Source organism: Coffea eugenioides, chromosome 6 (assembly GCF_003713205.1).
Source record: "Coffea eugenioides isolate CCC68of chromosome 6, Ceug_1.0, whole genome shotgun sequence".
NCBI lineage: Eukaryota > Viridiplantae > Streptophyta > Magnoliopsida > Gentianales > Rubiaceae > Coffea > Coffea eugenioides.
In genome coordinates this window covers 40,291,213-40,309,104 of record NC_040040.1, presented here as the reverse complement: position 1 = coordinate 40,309,104, position 17,892 = coordinate 40,291,213, and the positions used below count along the sequence as shown (strand labels likewise).

At 33.6% G+C, this 17,892-nt stretch overlaps 1 protein-coding gene across 2 annotated transcripts; it reads right to left on the bottom strand.

Annotated features, from left to right (window-relative positions):
* Positions 1-11,204: 11,204 nt before the first annotated feature.
* LOC113776322 (mediator of RNA polymerase II transcription subunit 11) lies at positions 11,205-16,107 on the bottom strand. 2 transcript variants are annotated; one of them, XM_027321452.1, is made up of 5 exons: positions 15,918-16,107; positions 14,052-14,216; positions 13,242-13,326; positions 13,039-13,155; positions 11,205-11,659 (listed from the first exon to the last, which is right to left on the bottom strand). In XM_027321452.1, the coding sequence occupies exons 3-5, from the start codon at positions 13,311-13,313 to the stop codon at positions 11,483-11,485; spliced, it is 366 nt and encodes a 121-aa protein (XP_027177253.1). In that variant the 5' UTR covers positions 13,314-13,326; positions 14,052-14,216; positions 15,918-16,107; the 3' UTR covers positions 11,205-11,482. The 2 variants fall into 2 exon arrangements, with proteins under 2 accessions (XP_027177253.1, XP_027177254.1); XM_027321453.1 differs by having other exon boundaries at positions 13,242-13,307.
* Between the last annotated feature and the right edge of the window lie 1,785 nt (positions 16,108-17,892).

Below are 17,892 nucleotides of genomic sequence, written 5' to 3'. Positions count from 1 at the left end.
AACTTTCATAAGACACTATAGGAGGAAAAATGGTTGCTAGTGTCTGATTTCTTCATGAACGCCCCAAACTTGGAGGCGTTGCTGGGTCAAAAGGCAAGCGTTCGAGGTGTTTCGAAGAGCATAACAACGGGGTGCGGATAGACTGACCCAAATTCGGATGGATGTTATAGAGCCAGCTATGAAAAGGTGTAATCTAGTATCGTAGTTTTAGGTTATTGATCCAGTTTAGCTTGAGAATTGCACAATAAAAGTGGACAGCCAGGGCTGTTGGGAAAGAAGAGGGAAAAGGAGCCGTTTACGCTCATGGGCAAACACACTAGCAAATCAGTTCCAGAAACCGACATTAATTACCAATGAGGGGTAAAATAGGTAATTGGTGGCAACGTAGCAACTTCGTGGCACCGGCCTTTTTGGGCCAAGGATAGCTAGCAGCACTTTCGACGGGTGCAAGACAGCACATGCATTTTCACGTATGGACAACTGAAGGCGCCCGACTTACTACTGGCCTGGAAACGCTTTAATCATCTTAAATTGGTGATGTTGTGAGGTGGGAATCACGCCTTCCAAGTATTCATCATTCGAGTGTTTTTCTGAAGTAAAGTTCTCTTTCTAGCATTTTCTTCTCTTTATGATCTACAGAGACTACAATTAAATTATTGATTAGGCCAATTAACATAAATTTTGATGTACATAATCAGTGAGATTAGTTGGGCTAAAACAACTTGTAGTAAAGCATCTTTTTTTTTTAGTATAAATGGGAGGACTCGAACTTGTCCGATACTGCTCAAATTTGGAGATCACTATGCCAGTGTATTTGCTACGAGTGCGTGATTGAGATGAGTTCACAAAAGGATATTTCTTTTTTATTCTGAAAAAATGAAAGAAAAAAGAAAATTGCAAGAGATTATGTGTAACAATTTTTTTTTTACAAAGGAATGATGGGAGAAGAATTTAGAGCTTAAATCCCCCTCAGGATTTAGAGTTTCTGGGTTCGAATCCCTCCTTCCCTCTCCTTGCTCCTTAAATTTCACTCCTCTGTTGCTAGATTTTTTTTTCTAAGAAGAAAAGAACATGAAGCTTAAAAGGAAAATTCAAGGAGTAGAAATAACATATATAGGAGGAGAATTTTTATTATTAAATTATTTGAAAGTTCAAATAAGGTTGAACTCCTGCCTGAAAAACCAGAATTCAATCCTGACTAGCAGGTTTAAGGTAGGGAAGAAATAGGGGAGTGGGAGAGGTAAAAAAAAAAAATCACTTTATTTAATATGCACGTCAGTATACATCCATTGCAGCCATAGAGAAATTGTCCACAGATGGGTTCATTCTGTTAAATTAGCATATTAGCATATGTATCAGATACAATCCCATCATAGACATGAAAATGTATCTTTTCTCCTCTTTTGCTAAAATTTCATAAAACTAGTTCTGTATAGTCTGTGTCTAGCTATGATTTTTTTTATCCTATATATATATATATATATATATATATCATCTAGGTGATTAAAAAACGCACTAATATAAACTATTTTCTCATAACCAAGTTATTTTGTACATTCTCCAATTTAATCAAGAGAATATCAAACCTATCTACTGCTTCGAGTCCAGCAATTCTTGCTGTTTTTGGCTTTGTAATCTCAAATTAATTTATGTCCTGGTTAAAGTTTCAACAAATATGTATTTGTTTAACAGGCGCACGATATTTGATGTATCTTTGGAGAAAAAAGGAAGTGAGTATACTCAGAAAGAAAATCAAGAATAGCCAATTAATTGAAACATGAGCAAGAAAAGAGCGAAATAGTTTTAGATTAATTTTACTTGCGTTGATAGTGTATACATTGTCAACTATATACTATCAACCTTGAATAAATGATAATAATGCAAAATTTGAATTTGAAATTCAATTTTTATATAAATTAATCTTATATATACTATCACTATTAGTTATATGACACATGTGCAAAATTGGAATTTGAAATTTAAAGTTTGCTTATATATCATCCATCCAACTATAATAGTGTATACATTGATAGTGTATATAAAATTTACTCTTTTTATACATGTGTTATGAATTTAACGATAATAGTATATATAGTGTCAGTGCATAAGATTTATTCAATAGTTTTAGCATCTGCAATTCTTTTCCAAGAAATAACTCAATTTGTCTTCAATTATTGATTTATTTCCATATGCACATGTATAGAAGAATAGATTCTGTTCAAGATGCATGGTAGGGGGAAACCATTTAGGCTTGGTCTTGTGCAAAAAGTTCTTGAAAGGTAAATGGAACTTCCAAAAAGCTGGATTTCCTTCTTCCGCTAAAAGGAACCCTTCATCCCAAGTTCCGCGACCGGTTTGCTACTCATCAGAGATGTAGGAATCAACGATGACTCTTTCATACTCGTTCGACTCGACCTGAGTCGACTCAGAGATTCAAAAAAATCGCCCGCAACCATCTGAGTCAACCCGCTTCAACTTGGATCCAAGGATGCAACAAACTCTCCGGTATTCTAAAACCCAAGAAGAGGCAACGATCATCAGAAAATAACATGTCAAAAACATTGAAAATCCATGGACAGTAATCAAGAAAAATACAATAACAGAGATATAAGGAAAAAAAATAAAAAGCATGAGATGGGTAAATAAGGAAACCAGGGAGAGGAAAGCGGCGAGGAAAACGAAACCAAGAAAGTTTGGACTTGAGAAAAAGGAATTGGGTTCTGGCTATGGCAATCAACCCAGAATTAAAATAGACGGGATTGTAACAAGATTGTAATATTAAAATAAAAGTTATAATGAAGACTTACTTGTATATAGCATAATATTGTTGAAGATATCTCGAAACTTGATAAAACTTCTAAAGAGATTCTTGTTTAAAGAAATTTTTACAAAAGAGAGGTTTTGAGGGTTCTAACAGTACTAGCATCACACACACCCCTTTACAATACATAAGCATGTATTTATGGTAGGCTAGTGTAATTATATTTTAAATTTCATTTACATTTCATGTTTATGTCGACATTATTTGAATATATATTTTATCTTCATGTTGACACTTCTTTCAAAATCTTGAATTTGCTGTCAACTATATGTTACATTTTATTATGACCGACAACTTTTGAATTATTGTTGCATCTTTTATATCTAATTTGGATCTTGTGCGCATGGGCCACCAAATGGATCTTACATCATAATAGATTCTGAAGATTTTGCAATCTCCTTTAACTCCTCTTGTTTGCTTTTGAGATGGTCCATATACTGCTTGAGTATGTCTGGATCTTCTATAATTTTTGCAAATAAAAAGTAATGAGTCGATCTTGATAATCCATCTTCTTTAATTTTTTTCATCTCTTTCCTTCTTCTTTTGAATCTCCTTGGATATTGAATGTATTTGCCATTGGAGTTTTTGTCCCGTTTGAAGAAATCTTTTAACATTTTCTTGCAAACAATAGTCCATGGTAAAGTCTGTCCACCATTTGATTTTGTATTGTCTAATCAATGACATTGGGAATGGTTTTGGAAGTTGCTGTATAATCTTGTAACTCCATCAAAAAATCCATAGAACTTTGAACTCAAAATGGAATAATATTGGCTTTGTATATTCTTCTCCTGGTGCTTTTCTTTGATATAATTGGAATTCCATTTTTGCTTTAGGGGGAAAACTCTTGAGTTGCGGACCAAAATAATTCCACCAATGGTAAAATTAAATTGAAAATTCTCGATCACAATTGGTATGAAATGTAAAGAACCATGAATGATTGAAGAGACGAAAGAGAAAGGCTCTACACCAGGCCATTCTGTAATCCTGGTATTTGTAGCCATCTAAAATGTGTCTGATTGAAAAGGTTTTCTTTGAATAGAGAGATACCCATTCATCTAGTCAGCACACCTTTTTAATTACACATTTGGAATGAGAAATTTTATTTGGATCTTTTTTGTCTGGAACTGAAGAAATTTCGACGGAATTTGTGTCCAATAAAATCAATTCATAAGATTTGATAGTCTTCGATACACCATTGGCATCCTTCTGGAAATATTCTATTAGTAAGGGCTAATAAGAACTATAGGGTGGAGGTTCTTTGAATTTGGTGAGAGTAATCTGTTGAGTAATTGGTTTAGTGAAGTAAGAGTTTGAATTTTCTGGGATTTTTTCTTCGGTGTTTTTCTTAGAGGATGAAGGTGGCGTTTGAGTGGTTTGAGCATATGATAATGGATGAAAGTCTGAAAGGACTTGAAATGTATTTGAAGTAGAGATCTGAGTGGTTTTCATCTCATAATCTTTGACTAACAAAACTTTTGAAAAGTTTCCTTTGCTCATTTTTCTACAGGATGTCAACAGATAATGTTATGCATCTCTCGTAATTCTTGTTTTATCCATTTCTTGTAACGGGAAGCCTTTTTTCTGCGTTGAATAAGGAAATGATGCATTATCTGAAACCTTTGAATATTCCTTCTTTTCAAAAAACATTTCTCTAGAATGGTAGTAATTGCTCTGAAGGATTTAAGAGATATCTAATCATATTTGAAAATGTGTTATGATTGGATTCTCTGACTCTCTCCATTTGGCTTTATAATATAACTAGTTTTGTACCTGCTTGTTGAACGGGAATCGTAGAAAAAAAAAAAACTATTTAGTCAATTTTATAAAAATGTCGATATAAAATACAAATTTAATGTATAATCTATTATAACTTGTTTTAAGTATATTACTATGTGCGCATTGTAATATAAAGTATTCTTATAATATAAATTTGAACATCTAATTCAATGAATAATAATTCAAAAATGGAAAAAAAAACATTCAACAATACCATAACATTCAAAAATTTGACAATAAATAAAAAGTGCAGTAAATAGTATCAAATAATATTCTATTCTTCAGAAACTTGTTTTTGTTTTTCTTATGTTTGAACATTCTTCTCAATTTGTCCGTGCAACTCAGCATTTATTGATTTTTCATTATCACTGCATGATAGCAAAGCAGGATAACTAAGTATAAAAAAATAAATGATTTATCGCATTCAAGGTTATATATAACAATATGTAAAGATTATAATTTAAGAAAATAAAATAGTATATTAAATCTACCTTCTCATGCAAATCTTTTTATGAGGATTCCCTTTCTCTGTGGTTTTTGTTGAACCCTCTGATGAATGATTCATATGAAGTGTATTGAAATGCTGTTGATTAGAATCATCTGTTATACTAATTGGGATCTGAGAAGAAGATGCTTTAGGTTGGTATTTGTTGTCGGTTCTGCCAATCTGATAATGATTTATCAAAATTAAAGGTAAAAATATTATGTGAGATATAGTATGTGAAACATAAGAGAAATTTATTGCACATTACCTGTGAAAGCATGAAATGCGTTTCCCTCCCGAAATCACAGTGGAACCATCTAGTCACTATAAATCTATTACTACCTTGTTCCATATTGTAATTGTTCAACTTGATTTGGAATACAAAAGGTTTCCACGTGATCTTATTTATAATTGATGATACGATTTCATTGCTAAATCCTTCCTGGAAATGAAATGCGTAATAGATTTTTTTTGTTAGAATATTCAACGGCTGAGATAAGTGTCGGATTGTCTACTATTATTAAAAATATTTTAAAAAATTAGATATAAGTTTACCTTGTTAAATTCTTCAAGAACAAAAGAAAATTTGTGTTCTATTATTCTTTCAGTCTTTTGATCAAATATAACAAACCAAACACTACTGGTTGCATCACTTGCTAAGACTTTTAACATATACCTGTATAAATACACATATTCTAAAAGTTATGTTTATGTAGATATTGTAGCAATTAAAATGATAAAAAGATTAACACCTACGACATACCTCAATTTAGGATACTCCACATTTTGATTGCAAGCATTACACAGTATAGGATACTCCATATTTTTCTTACAATACAGGGCCTTGGATGTCGACTACTGACAGCATTGATAGTGGTAGCTAATATTCTGAATGTAGATAGAATTTGCTTTTAAACTTCTTGATTATGGGAGCAAGGAATTGATGTATTCTGCAAAGCACTTTCATGGCGCTATTTATGAAGCATAGACTATAAGTGTATATAGCCAATAGTTGCCGGAAGTTCATGTTGTTTAAGTGATCAGGTTCCTGACCTCTCTTCTATTTAAACTATGTTGATAAGACATAAGGCTGGATATTTTTTAAAAAATCATATGAAACCATTCTCAAGTGGATGAATATTCTCAAGTGGATTAATTAAGTAAACGGCCAGAGTCTTTTAATTAACTAATGAATTTGCAGATATATCTAATAGAGATATTTATGTCTATTGTATTTATATCGCATTACTTTCCAGTGCCTTTTGTTTTTGGTTGTTTTTCCTAAAGGTAAATTAACAAACATCTTAGCATATGATCACAAAAATCAATTAACAAACATGTTAGCAAGAATCTTACAAAAATAACGATGAAAGTACTTGTTTAAATCCTATATCTTCATACAAAACAAACAGAAAATAAAACAAAAAAAAAAAAAATTCAAGATATGTTACTAAACTCTTACAATTGAAGATCAACATGCCTTTATAAAAAATATATATATTGAAAGAAGATGTACCTGACAATCAAGAGGAGTGGAAACCCAAAATCAATACTTTAATGTGCCAACCGCTTGCACTGAAAATACCTAACCATGAATTTGATGTTTGAAATCAATATATTAGAGGCTATATGTAGTGTAGGCATAAGAAATAAGAATTGATAAGGATATAAAGAAATATTAATAAGAACATTAAAAGTAGGTTTATCTTGATTTAAGTTGTTTAAAGTACATAACTTTGGGTAGGAAATAAAAATCCTATAATATTAAGAATTCTTATAGGAAATATAACCACAATCGTCCAAATAACTTTTTTTTTTTGAAGAAAAGATGATTTATTAATTGAAATTAGTTACTTTTCTACTTCTTGTAGTGATAACAATTCTTATTTATTTTGGTTCCTTATGTAGTACACAAATTATTGGCATGAATTTGGAGATATATCTAATAGAGATATTTATGTTTCTTTTATTTATATCGCATTACTTTCCAGTTCCTTTTTTGGGTAGGAAATAAGAATCATATAATATTAAGAATTCTTATAGGAAATAAGAATTGATATAAATCCAAACAAAAAAAGGAGCAAGCCACGTAGGAAACTACTTGACGTCTCGTTAAGCCACGTAGGAAAGAGAAAACATGAAAGGATAAGAATGAGAATACGACTTTATTATATATATATATGATGGATCATTTTCCGATTTTGATAAAGGATTTCTTTTTTGCGCATTGGCTCAGGAATAATATTGTCTTCTGATATACTTTATAGAATCATTTTGTTTATCCATGACTCTGTAGAAATTCTCCAGTTAAAAAATTAGGTAGAGAGTTATCTTCTCCTTTATAAATTCTATTTCGAAATAAAAAACTGATTATATACCTTGCCATTGAACAAATATTTGTTTTGAAACTATATTTTCCACATCTTTTTGTAAACTTCTTTTGCTGATTTACAATCAATTCTCAGAAGGAACTTTTTATTATATAAATCATCTTGAAATTTTGAAATGCAAAGAAACTATAGACAAAATTTCCTTTTTAACAGTGGAGTAAATCTTTTGAGGACCATACTATGTTCCTGAATGATATCTAACTAGTTGCTCTGATAGATTTTCTAATTTTTGCTTTAGTATTCCTCCATATTCTAATTTAGATGCGCCTGTTTCTACTATCATAAATGTATGAGGGTAAGGAATACCTAGCCATGGTAATGACTTAAGTTTTTCTTTAAGATAATTAATAATTTTAGTTTGTTCATCCGTTCAAGTTGATGGATTCGTTTTGAGTCTCCTCAATAATATTGAAGGGTTTTTTTTTTTAATTTGTAAAGAAATCTGCTATATAATCAAACATTCTAGAAATCTTTGTAATTGATAATTTCTTGTTCATCTCTTTGTAATTGATAATCTTTGTAATTGATAATTTCTCGAGTTTTCTGGACTTGACAGCAGATCCTAATCATGCTACCACCAATTTAATTCATAACATGCTGGAAAATTGCCCATTCAACTACTTTTTCGCTCCACTTAGCTACAATTTACATCAATCACCAAATATAAGTAGAATCTACCTAATAATGCAATATTTGGCAAATATCAAAGGAAAATATTCACATATTTAATGGCAATTATGCATCCTATCATCCACTTTTTGCTTGATCGAGTTTCTATAATGTACTCTTGATTCAAGAACAGTATCTTTTGGCCTGCATAAAACTACCCGTTTGGCAAATGGATTTTTTTAAATATTTATTTAAAATTTTATTGTAACTTACAATAGAAGTTATAGGAAAAAATTTTAAAATGGAAAACTTTTTTTTCTTTTCTTTCCTCTCTTCTTCTTCTCCCTTTCCCCTCCCCCTCCCCCTCTCCCGCCACCTCTTCCTCCCAGTCGGAACAAGCAGCAGCAGAAACCTTTTTTTTTTTTTTTGCATTTTTATCTCTCTCTCTCTCCTCCCCTTCCCTCCCCTGTCACCCTCCCTCTCCTTCTCTGCCCAATCTGGTCCCGCGACTAGATTGGCCAGAGGGGGAGAGGGAGAGGGGGGGAAGAGAGGTGGTGGGGGAGAGGGGAAGGGAGGGAAGAAGGAGAGAGAGAGAGGAGGAGAAGGAGAGGGAGAAGAGAAAGGAACAAAAAAAAAAAAAGAGTTGGGCGGCACGGGCTCCGGTGCCATTAGAGGAGGTGGTGGTGGGTTGAGATGGAAGAAGAAAGGAGAAAAGGAAATTTTTTTTTTTGTGTTTTGGGTGTTTTGAAGTGTACAATTTATAAATTTTGAAGAGTTTTTTGATTTTACTAAAATTAAAGTTGTTAAAAAATTTGTAGAAAACAAACTTGGTCAAAAACCCTTTTGGCAAACAAGCCCTATACTCGATCCAGACTTGACCCCTTATAGCCCTGACATCCCGATCCATACTTGACCCCTTATGGCCCTCAAATCCATGCTTGGTAGGAATTTTTTATTTGATATTTTATTAAGTTGTGTATACTTGTATTAATGCCAAAAGTTTCGGTAGGTATTGATCCTAAGGGCATCCACAGTGGATTACACTCTATTATTACACTCTTTAGAGTCTAATACAGTATAATCCACATGCTACATTAGCAATCTACTATCTCGTCTTTTTATTATATTCTCATTCACATTGAATTACACTCCACATGGTATAATAGTATGGGTCCATAATCAAATCAAATATTTATTTTAATAATGCACAACTCATATCCCGTAAATAAATAAAGTAATTTTTTAAAAAATAATTTCATTATTCTTAAAAAATAAATTATTAACTTTCATTAAATTTTTTACCTTTTTTATTTTTTTATTTTCTAAAAAATAATATTATTAATTTCTGAGTTTGAACAATATATCTTTTTCTATCTCTCAAAAAATAATATATTGTTATTTTCTGAAAAATAATTATGTAATTATTAAACAAATATGTGATACGTCAAATGTGAAAATATCATAATAATCCATACTTAATTAATAATTCTTTATATAATTAATTGATCTCCATAACATAATATTACATAATTTAAATCAAATAAAATACAAATAATAACATAATGAATACTAGTTTTCATTGTTATTGCCTTCGAACCGTTCACAAAATAATGAAAATTTAGAAAATTGTACAAAGAGATTGAGGAAAATGAGTGAGGGAGTAAGAGAAATAATAGAGTAGGATAATGGATATGAAAAAAAAAAGGTGTCTTGTGTGTTTATAAAGAAAGAGCAAAAAATGACCGTTGAAAAAAAAATTAAACGTAAACTTGCATCATGAAATTATAGCTGTTGTCCACGTTTAACCAAATTTATTTGTTGCAAAAAAAGGATCTGCTATCTCCTCTTTTACAATAGCATTTACACGTATCATTCTTATAATGCGTGTAATGTTCATTATATTGTGGCCGTGTAATGAGTTTGTGAAATGGGAGGTATATACCTCCCATGAACGCCGCTCAAGTAGAGCTGTTAATCGAGCCGAGTCGAGCCGAGTATTTGGCTGCCGAGCTCGACTCGAGCTTAATTCGAGCCGAGTTCGACTCGAGCTCGTTAGGCAAATGAGCTTTAAAATGTGTTCGAACTCGACTCGTCAAATATACATGTGGCTCGAGTTCGAGCTCGAGCTCGTGCAAATTAATCTCAATAAAAATCTATAATTTTCAATTTTTATACTTTTGACTTCTAAAATGACAAATATACCCTTTATTAACGAGCTCTAATGAGCTACTTGGATATCAAACGAGCCGACTAAACGAGTACATTTCTAGCTCGAGCTCGGCTCGTTTACCGCAACTAACGAGTCGAGCTCGAGCCTTATCAAGTCGAGCTCTAACGAATTTTCGAGCTACTCGTGAAGTTTAACAGCTCTACGCTCAAGTTGCTCTAATGAGTTTGGTATAATAGTGTTTAACTAATTTTTTGTAAGGAATGTTTACTCACCCATATCTCATATTTTTTAATAAAAATAAATCAAGTTACAAAATACTAGAAGAATTAATAAATTAAAGAAAATTTAGAAGAAAAAGAAGTAGAAAAAGAAAAAAAAATGTAAAAACTAATGCCTAAAATTTCGTTACCAAACACTCTATGGTTTTCAACAAAAACCCATTATCATTAAACAGTTAATGATAGCGATAGTCATTGATGAACTTCTACCAAACGGCTCCTAAGATCTCATCCAAAAACACAAAAAAAGGTTAAAAAATCTAGAAATGTTAATACCGAGAAAAAACTTGAAGAGTTTTGGTGAATATGAAAACTAACTATTGGCAACAAACCGTAGAAGATCAGAGAGAAGTAATTGAAAAAGCTAAGAAGACGGCAGCTTAAACATTATTTAAATCTTTTTCTTCAACTCCTGTATGTGGAACAAAATCAGCATTCAGCACCAACCAGAAGATGCCTTTACCCACAACAATTATCATATTACAGACCACGCGCTGTAAGGTTGTATAAAGAGCATGTTTCAGTGCAGCGTACCATTTAAAAGATGGCAGAAATTCATCTATCCTGTACTAGTGGTAAAAACATCTCTAAAATTAACTTTTAGAATGGTGCACAAGACCAAGACGCTAGGGATTTATGGAATAAACAACAAGATCACACAATGCCATATGCAGCATGTAGTAATCTAAGGCTAACCGTTGTTGCACAACAGATTCTGGAAGTGTTTCATACCAAGCATTTTTAACGCAAAAATATATACAAAGCTCTGTAATACAATTTGTTTACGTCGACCCTAATCTTACTGAAGAAGCGAATAGGAAATCTACTTGCCACGAGCGTACATTCAGAGCTAATCAAATGTCCTTGCAGACCAACTAAATCCATTATCCTAACCTCAAATAACAGGAATCCTATAAAAGCAACCTAGTGGTGAATGCTAAAACATACAGAGTTTCAAACTGCAGCATGATACCCTTCAATTGTATGCTTCATTTCGTCTAACTGTGCAATGACATGTTCCAGTTTCTTGCAACAGATCTCGTTAGATATTCTTGGAACGTAGTCACACTTCTCAAAAGGACGATACTCACAGGCACTTTTGATTTCTTCTCGCAGTGTCACTTGGATGTCCTGTTTAGAAAGATGAGATGCAAAATGCCATCTGCTCAGCCCACGATTGCAGTTACTATCATAACATATGAAGCCTATACCAATGCTATTGAGGAGGGACAAGTGGATAAAATGCCCAATTACCAAGATAACAAAGGATCCACACATCTTAATAATGGATATGCAGAACTACAATCTTTTTTTTTTTTTTTTACAGGGCTTATAAGAACAATTTTACTTTTTCTTCAATATGCCAGAGGTATTATTTGTCAAACCCTACATCTTCTTGCTTGTAATTTCGTCTTTCCAAATGACAACACAAACAAAAGAAGATATGAAGCAACAGAACAAAATCTCATGTTTCTTCTGGTTGCAGAGAAATGCAGGAATTGTTAACAATCTGAATCTCAAACAAGAAGATTTCCATCCTTTTAACCAGCATTTCCAAAACAAATCCCAAAGAAACAACAAAAGCTAACAATATGACAAAAAGCATAGCCTTTCCTTGGACAACAAAACCATGTGCAATTGACTTATTGCAATAAATTGCAATGACTTGATCACTTACAAAAACAAAAAATTGTAATTCCATCCTCATGGTTTGGTCATTAGAGCGAAATAAAACTCCAGAAAACAAAGATGTAAACATAGATATACCTTCCAGAGTGTTACCCTTGAACCCATGGTATAATTTGCATGTGGTAGTCTAGTCCCCACATGAACTCTGAACTCTTGGTTACATAAATTGCAGAAATATAGTCCACTCTAATTCAAAAATTTCTAACCATTTTTTTCTTTTCGCTTTGTTGACAGGGAAAGAAACTGATTCAGTTCTAACTCAAGTATTTCAGCACTCTGTGGCCATAAATTGAAACTACCACCATTACCTTCTAAGATGACGTAGGTGTTTACGACAAGCTAAAACCTTTCACAGAACCCCAAAGCAACCCTACTTGTAACTTTTAGACCTTACCAGCTTAAGGAAAAAAGCATACTGCTGGTAATAACTAATAAGAATTACCACATTCCCTTGCCACCACGACTAGTCAACCACAATAGCATTTGACCATCTCTACAGGGACTTGGGATTAATGCTTCACAATATTGACACAGTAATTAGATTCGCAAAGCAAGCAAATCGTACTACAAGGTACTTCTACATTGTCAAAGATACTGCTTTGTTTTGCTTTTATGACAAACAGCACACATTTTATAGATGAAAATCTTTATGCAATTGGATGAAAAGTTCTCAGTTCACTCTGTTTGGAAGTTAACTCTTCCCCTTCATATAAACATCCTAAAGATATCCCCTTCTCACAAATCATGTGTACATACAAGCCTATTTCGTGACAGCAATATGCGCATATCGTATTGAAATTGATCAGGAAGAAGATCATGACCTTGATCAATTGCATAAATTCACTGCAGTGACTATTAACAAGCTCCTTTCTTGGACTGCTAGGGTTTGCCAGTTCGTCCATTACGCTGCCAGCTAACTCCAATACCCTAACTATTCTCTGTGAAGCCAAAAATCAACAACATAGCCATAGAAATGTTAAAAGATTAGGTGTTTGAGGAATAAATTCTCTAATTTATTGATTACCTTTTCAACATTTTGAAGCCGTTGCAATGATGTGTTTTGGCTCTGTGGATCCATGGCGTACGTCGTCTGCATCAAATCCACTCGACTAGTCGAAGTAAGACGTTAATGGAGTTAGGATTCAAGAAAGACAATGATTTTACAAAATTTAAGGTGCAAGCAATTAGGTTTCTTTAAACCCATCAATTTCTGATCGAGCAAACCTTATGTAGGTACAAGGACATAAAATGAGTCACTTATTGAGCAAATGGCAAAATATGTCACTCAACCTTTTAAGATTGCACCATTTGATCACTAAACTGTTTTTTAAGCCAAAATGGTTACCAAACTCATAAAATTGTATCTTTTTTGGTCATTTCGGGTGTTAAGATAGCCAAAAATGCATTCACACGAGTAGTATGCTTAGATTTTTAAGGGCAAAAATATCTTACAAACTTAGGCACACACTGAAAAAAGACATAGGACCCTTTTAATTTCCAAACTTTAGTAATTTTTTCCAGATTATGATAATAATTTTTAACAGTGCTTAGAAATTTTAGTCAATATTTGGAGAGAATTAGTAAAGCCTATGACCTTCCATTGCCATTTTTTAACCTGTGTTAGTGGAACAGAAATTTCGAAATGAAGTTAATGCCAAGCCAGATTTGAAGCTGAAGTTCGAACGGAGAATCGTTATACTTTTGCTGCTTAACAGCAAATGGAAAGTGTAAGGAACACCAATTACTTCCATAAAAGCACAAAATTTTGGAAGAAGTAAAACATGAAACCAAAAAATACCATCTCATTCGAATGCTCAAAACAATCTTTTCTCACCAATCAGCTTGATTGCAGTAATCTTCAGGTCAATGCTTTCAGATTTAGCTTGAAATTCATGAAGGTGCATCTGTCTGCACAGATTAAGGCTCCAGTACCCAACGGGAAGGGGCAGAACACAGAAGGGTGGAGGAGTCTCGGATCCTTAATTCAGTCACTTCAACTCTATCCTTTCACAAATACAAGAATCCAATCATGAATACCCGACGGAATACAATAAATATATAAGCACGAACAACCAAGTTAGGAGGATCAATTAGTCTAGTAGCCAATATACCAGAACCGTTTTTAACAGATAACTGAGTAGTCTATGATTAATGAATATGGGCCAGATAAAGCTCACTCATTTTTTGTTGGTTGAACATTGGTTCAAATAGTCCAGATGTCATGTGGACCGGACAGCGGATATGTAAACAGCTTCGAATTGTATAGCCTACTTTTTTATTTTGGACATATTATTTACACTTTGTTTTCGGCTAATAAACAGATTTTAATTTTGACAAATAGCAACATCTATACATCCAAACATTTATTTTCAAACTACCAATCTTCGTCTCTGGTTCAGGTGAAAAAATGAAAGAGTTTGATATTCTTGGGCAAGTATTTGTCTTTATAGCCAGATAATGAACATCCAAACAGACCCACAAAGAAGCTGAAAAGAGGCAAGAAGCCATGGAAGTCGGAAAATATTGGGCACCAATTTTCTCTTAGATATCAAGCACAATGTTCTAAATATAGCAGAGACAAAGATTGCTAGTCGAATATTGTTGCTATTGTCTTTTTTCAGTTCACATTCACCATATGGGCTTCCTTCTGGGGGATTCCAGAGGCTAGTTCACAACATCAGATGTGGATTTTGTAGAAATCCAAAAATAGATGTTCGGAAAACTTGGAAAAATCATATCTTAAACTGGAGATCTGAGACGGCCACCTTAGATTTGACTAAAATTAGAGATTTTGTTACCCAAGAATAAAGAATTTTAACACTAAATGCTTGAAATGAGCCCAAATTCATGGTAGAAAAATAACCCACTTAATAGCAGTATATTACCATTATACCTGAAATTTCTAACCCTAATTTTGTAAATAAATTCTCAACAAAGAAACTAAAGCAAGAAATGGAAAAATTGAGCAAGAAAAGCAAATAATTTTCAAATATCAAAGATAGTCTAACCGTTTGGCTGCCATTACAATCTCCTCTTCCTCTGGTTTCAAATACCCCGATTACCATTAAGCCTTATGAAAATTATTGCGATCTCTTCACACCTTGATGTACGCATCTGAGAGTTAATGTTAGAGAGAGAGGGAGGGTGCAGTAAGGGAGCGAAGAACGGACATGAGGCCAGTATAGAATAGAGAACCGACATTAGGTCAGTGATGGAGTAGAGAACGAACATGAAGTTTTCTCTTGAAATTCCCATAACAATTTACCAAAATTCAACCCAAAAAAGAAAATAAGGGCATTTTTTACCTAACAACAATCTTCACTAAACCTTCTAACTTATCTAATTTCTTAATTAAACCCCCAATCACCATTTCCTAATTCCCTCCCAACCCGGCACCACTTAACCCACTATTTTCCTCACTTGCAACCACTCACCGTCACATCTGCACCATAATCACCTCTTACCTCTCTTCCACTCCGACCACCACAGCCAATTAAGCCTTCACTTCGCCCCGCACCCAACCCCAAAACCGTACCCACACTCGAACCCCTCAAAATTTGTACCCACAACTAAAATAAGGATGACCTGATTTTACCCATAACTCAAACAACATCCAAAAATATTGGGCAGAAATTTTTGACAAAAAAATAATTAGTGCAAATAGAAGGGAAAAAAAAAAGGAGAGACATGACAGACCTACCCTTTGCGAAGAGTTGGTAGAGAACACCTTTTGTTTAGCGTCGCAAAAAGGACATGATCGATCAAAAGTAAAAGGAGGAGATGCTTTTTATGTTAATCGTTTGTATTGATGTTGAGAGTGTGAACTGAGAGAGTGAGAGACGACGGGAGAGCGGCTTTTCTATATGGTTCAAAAAGATTTTCTATGGAATCGTCGGGATTCAACTAACCAAATGGTTGCGCAACACTCCACATTTTTTATTTATTCAATTTGAGTGAAATTTTGGCTCACTAATTTCCCTTTGTTTGGTGTTATCGTTTGGAAAAAAAAAAAAAAATTCCCTTTGTTTGGAAGCAAAATAAAATTTTCAATCTAAGTGTTTTAGTTTTAATTTTAGTTGTTCCTAATTTTTTTTTGTCAAAAATTTGTTTCTAATAATTTGATCAATGGCATGGTTTTAGTTATAATATTCCTTGCAAATTGCTTTTAGTGACCTTTCTTTATACCAAGTCACCAATTTGTGACCTTTGAAATGTCTGAACTTTTTTACTCGACGATTCTCCCTAAGTGAGAGCTTATCTCTCTAAATGAGAGCCTCTCTTCTTGGTGTGGGAGGGAAAAATCCAAGGACACACTTTTTCAAATTTCAAGCATGAGTTCAACCACCATCTTTCGAGCCAATTTTCAAACTCTTCAAACATTCAAACATTCGTAGATATCTTCCAAACTCTCAATTCCAGATCCAACCAGCACTCACTTAACTGTATCTGTTGATAAATACTTTGAATAGCTAGTATACTTTGTGTGGAAGCATTTATTAGCCAATTGTCATGAATCCTACCTTCAAACAGCAAATTTCTTAGCTCAAAACACCGACCTCAACCTAGTTACAGCTTTGTGTTTATGAGCTCCTTTCTAGTATTCTCATTTTTTGACTTTTTTTTTTCTTCATTTCCATTTGGTTCTCTTTCATCTTCTGATATCTTGTCTTTGATCTCTCTTGTAAGTAGTAAGTACTCACTGAAAATCTGTTTGGTTTACCCTCTCATCTACAGGTTAAACCAAGGTATCAAGTCCATTGTGGAATTGTACGGAGAACTCATAGTAAGTTCACAATGGCTGAAGAAATAATAGCAGCTTCGCAAAGATTCGATCAGTCAGAGGGTAAAAAGGAAGGAGAAGATCTAAGTGTGGATGACATTGAACAAGGGATTGATGAGTGCAGACTAAGTTTGATTGACAAGATAATAGGGAAGAAGGTGGCAAACTTTATAGGAGTAAAGAACTTTACTTCACATGTGTGGATATATCCAAGGCAACTAAGGATAACAGAGCTAAGAGCAAATCTGTATCAATTTCATTTTGAAAATGAACAGATCAAGAGAAAGCTCTCTTTGGGAGCCCATGGATCATGGATAACCAGATTCTGGTATTGAAAAGTTGGGAAGCAAGAATGGAAAATAACCCAACAGCTTTTAATATGGTATCTTTGTGGATACAAGTTTGGAATCTATCAATTCACTGGCTATGCAAAGCGGTGGGTTTCAAGTTGGGTGAAGTTTTCAACTCGGTGAAAGAAGTTATAATCCTAGTGGGAGAAGGAAAGAAAGGAAGACATATGAAGATTTTTGTAGAGCTAGATGTCTCCAAACCTTTAGCCAGGGGAACAAAAGTTAAATTGAACGGAACACGACATTGGGATGAGTTTAAATATGAGAAGTGCCTAGACTTCTGTTATAGATACGGAAGAATTGGTAATGGGGACAAAATGTGCAAGGATGATAGTGTGGGTGAAAGTAACGAAAGAGATGAGCAATTTGGAGCATCGATGAAGGCTGGAAATATTATGGCATCACCACTATGATCTATAATTGGGCTCCAACACAACAATAACAGTAGGGGGGACAAGAAAATGGAGGATGGAAAAGTCACCAGACCCCTTAATGAACATTCAAACTAGGAAAGTATGTGACAGCCCCACCTTCCCCTAAGGCGA

Bases quoted from the DNA above. Each gene is read 5' to 3' on its own strand.
- LOC113776322 (XM_027321452.1), bottom strand. From the start codon at position 13,313: ATGCAGACGACGTACGCCATGGATCCACAGAGCCAAAACACATCATTG. The intron at 13,156-13,241 runs GTAATCAATAAA...TTGGCTTCACAG, and splicing joins GGCTTCAAAATGTTGAAAAG to AGAATAGTTAGGGTATTGGA. The intron at 11,660-13,038 runs GTCATGATCTTC...CTTTCTAAACAG, and splicing joins AATTTATGCAATTGATCAAG to GACATCCAAGTGACACTGCG.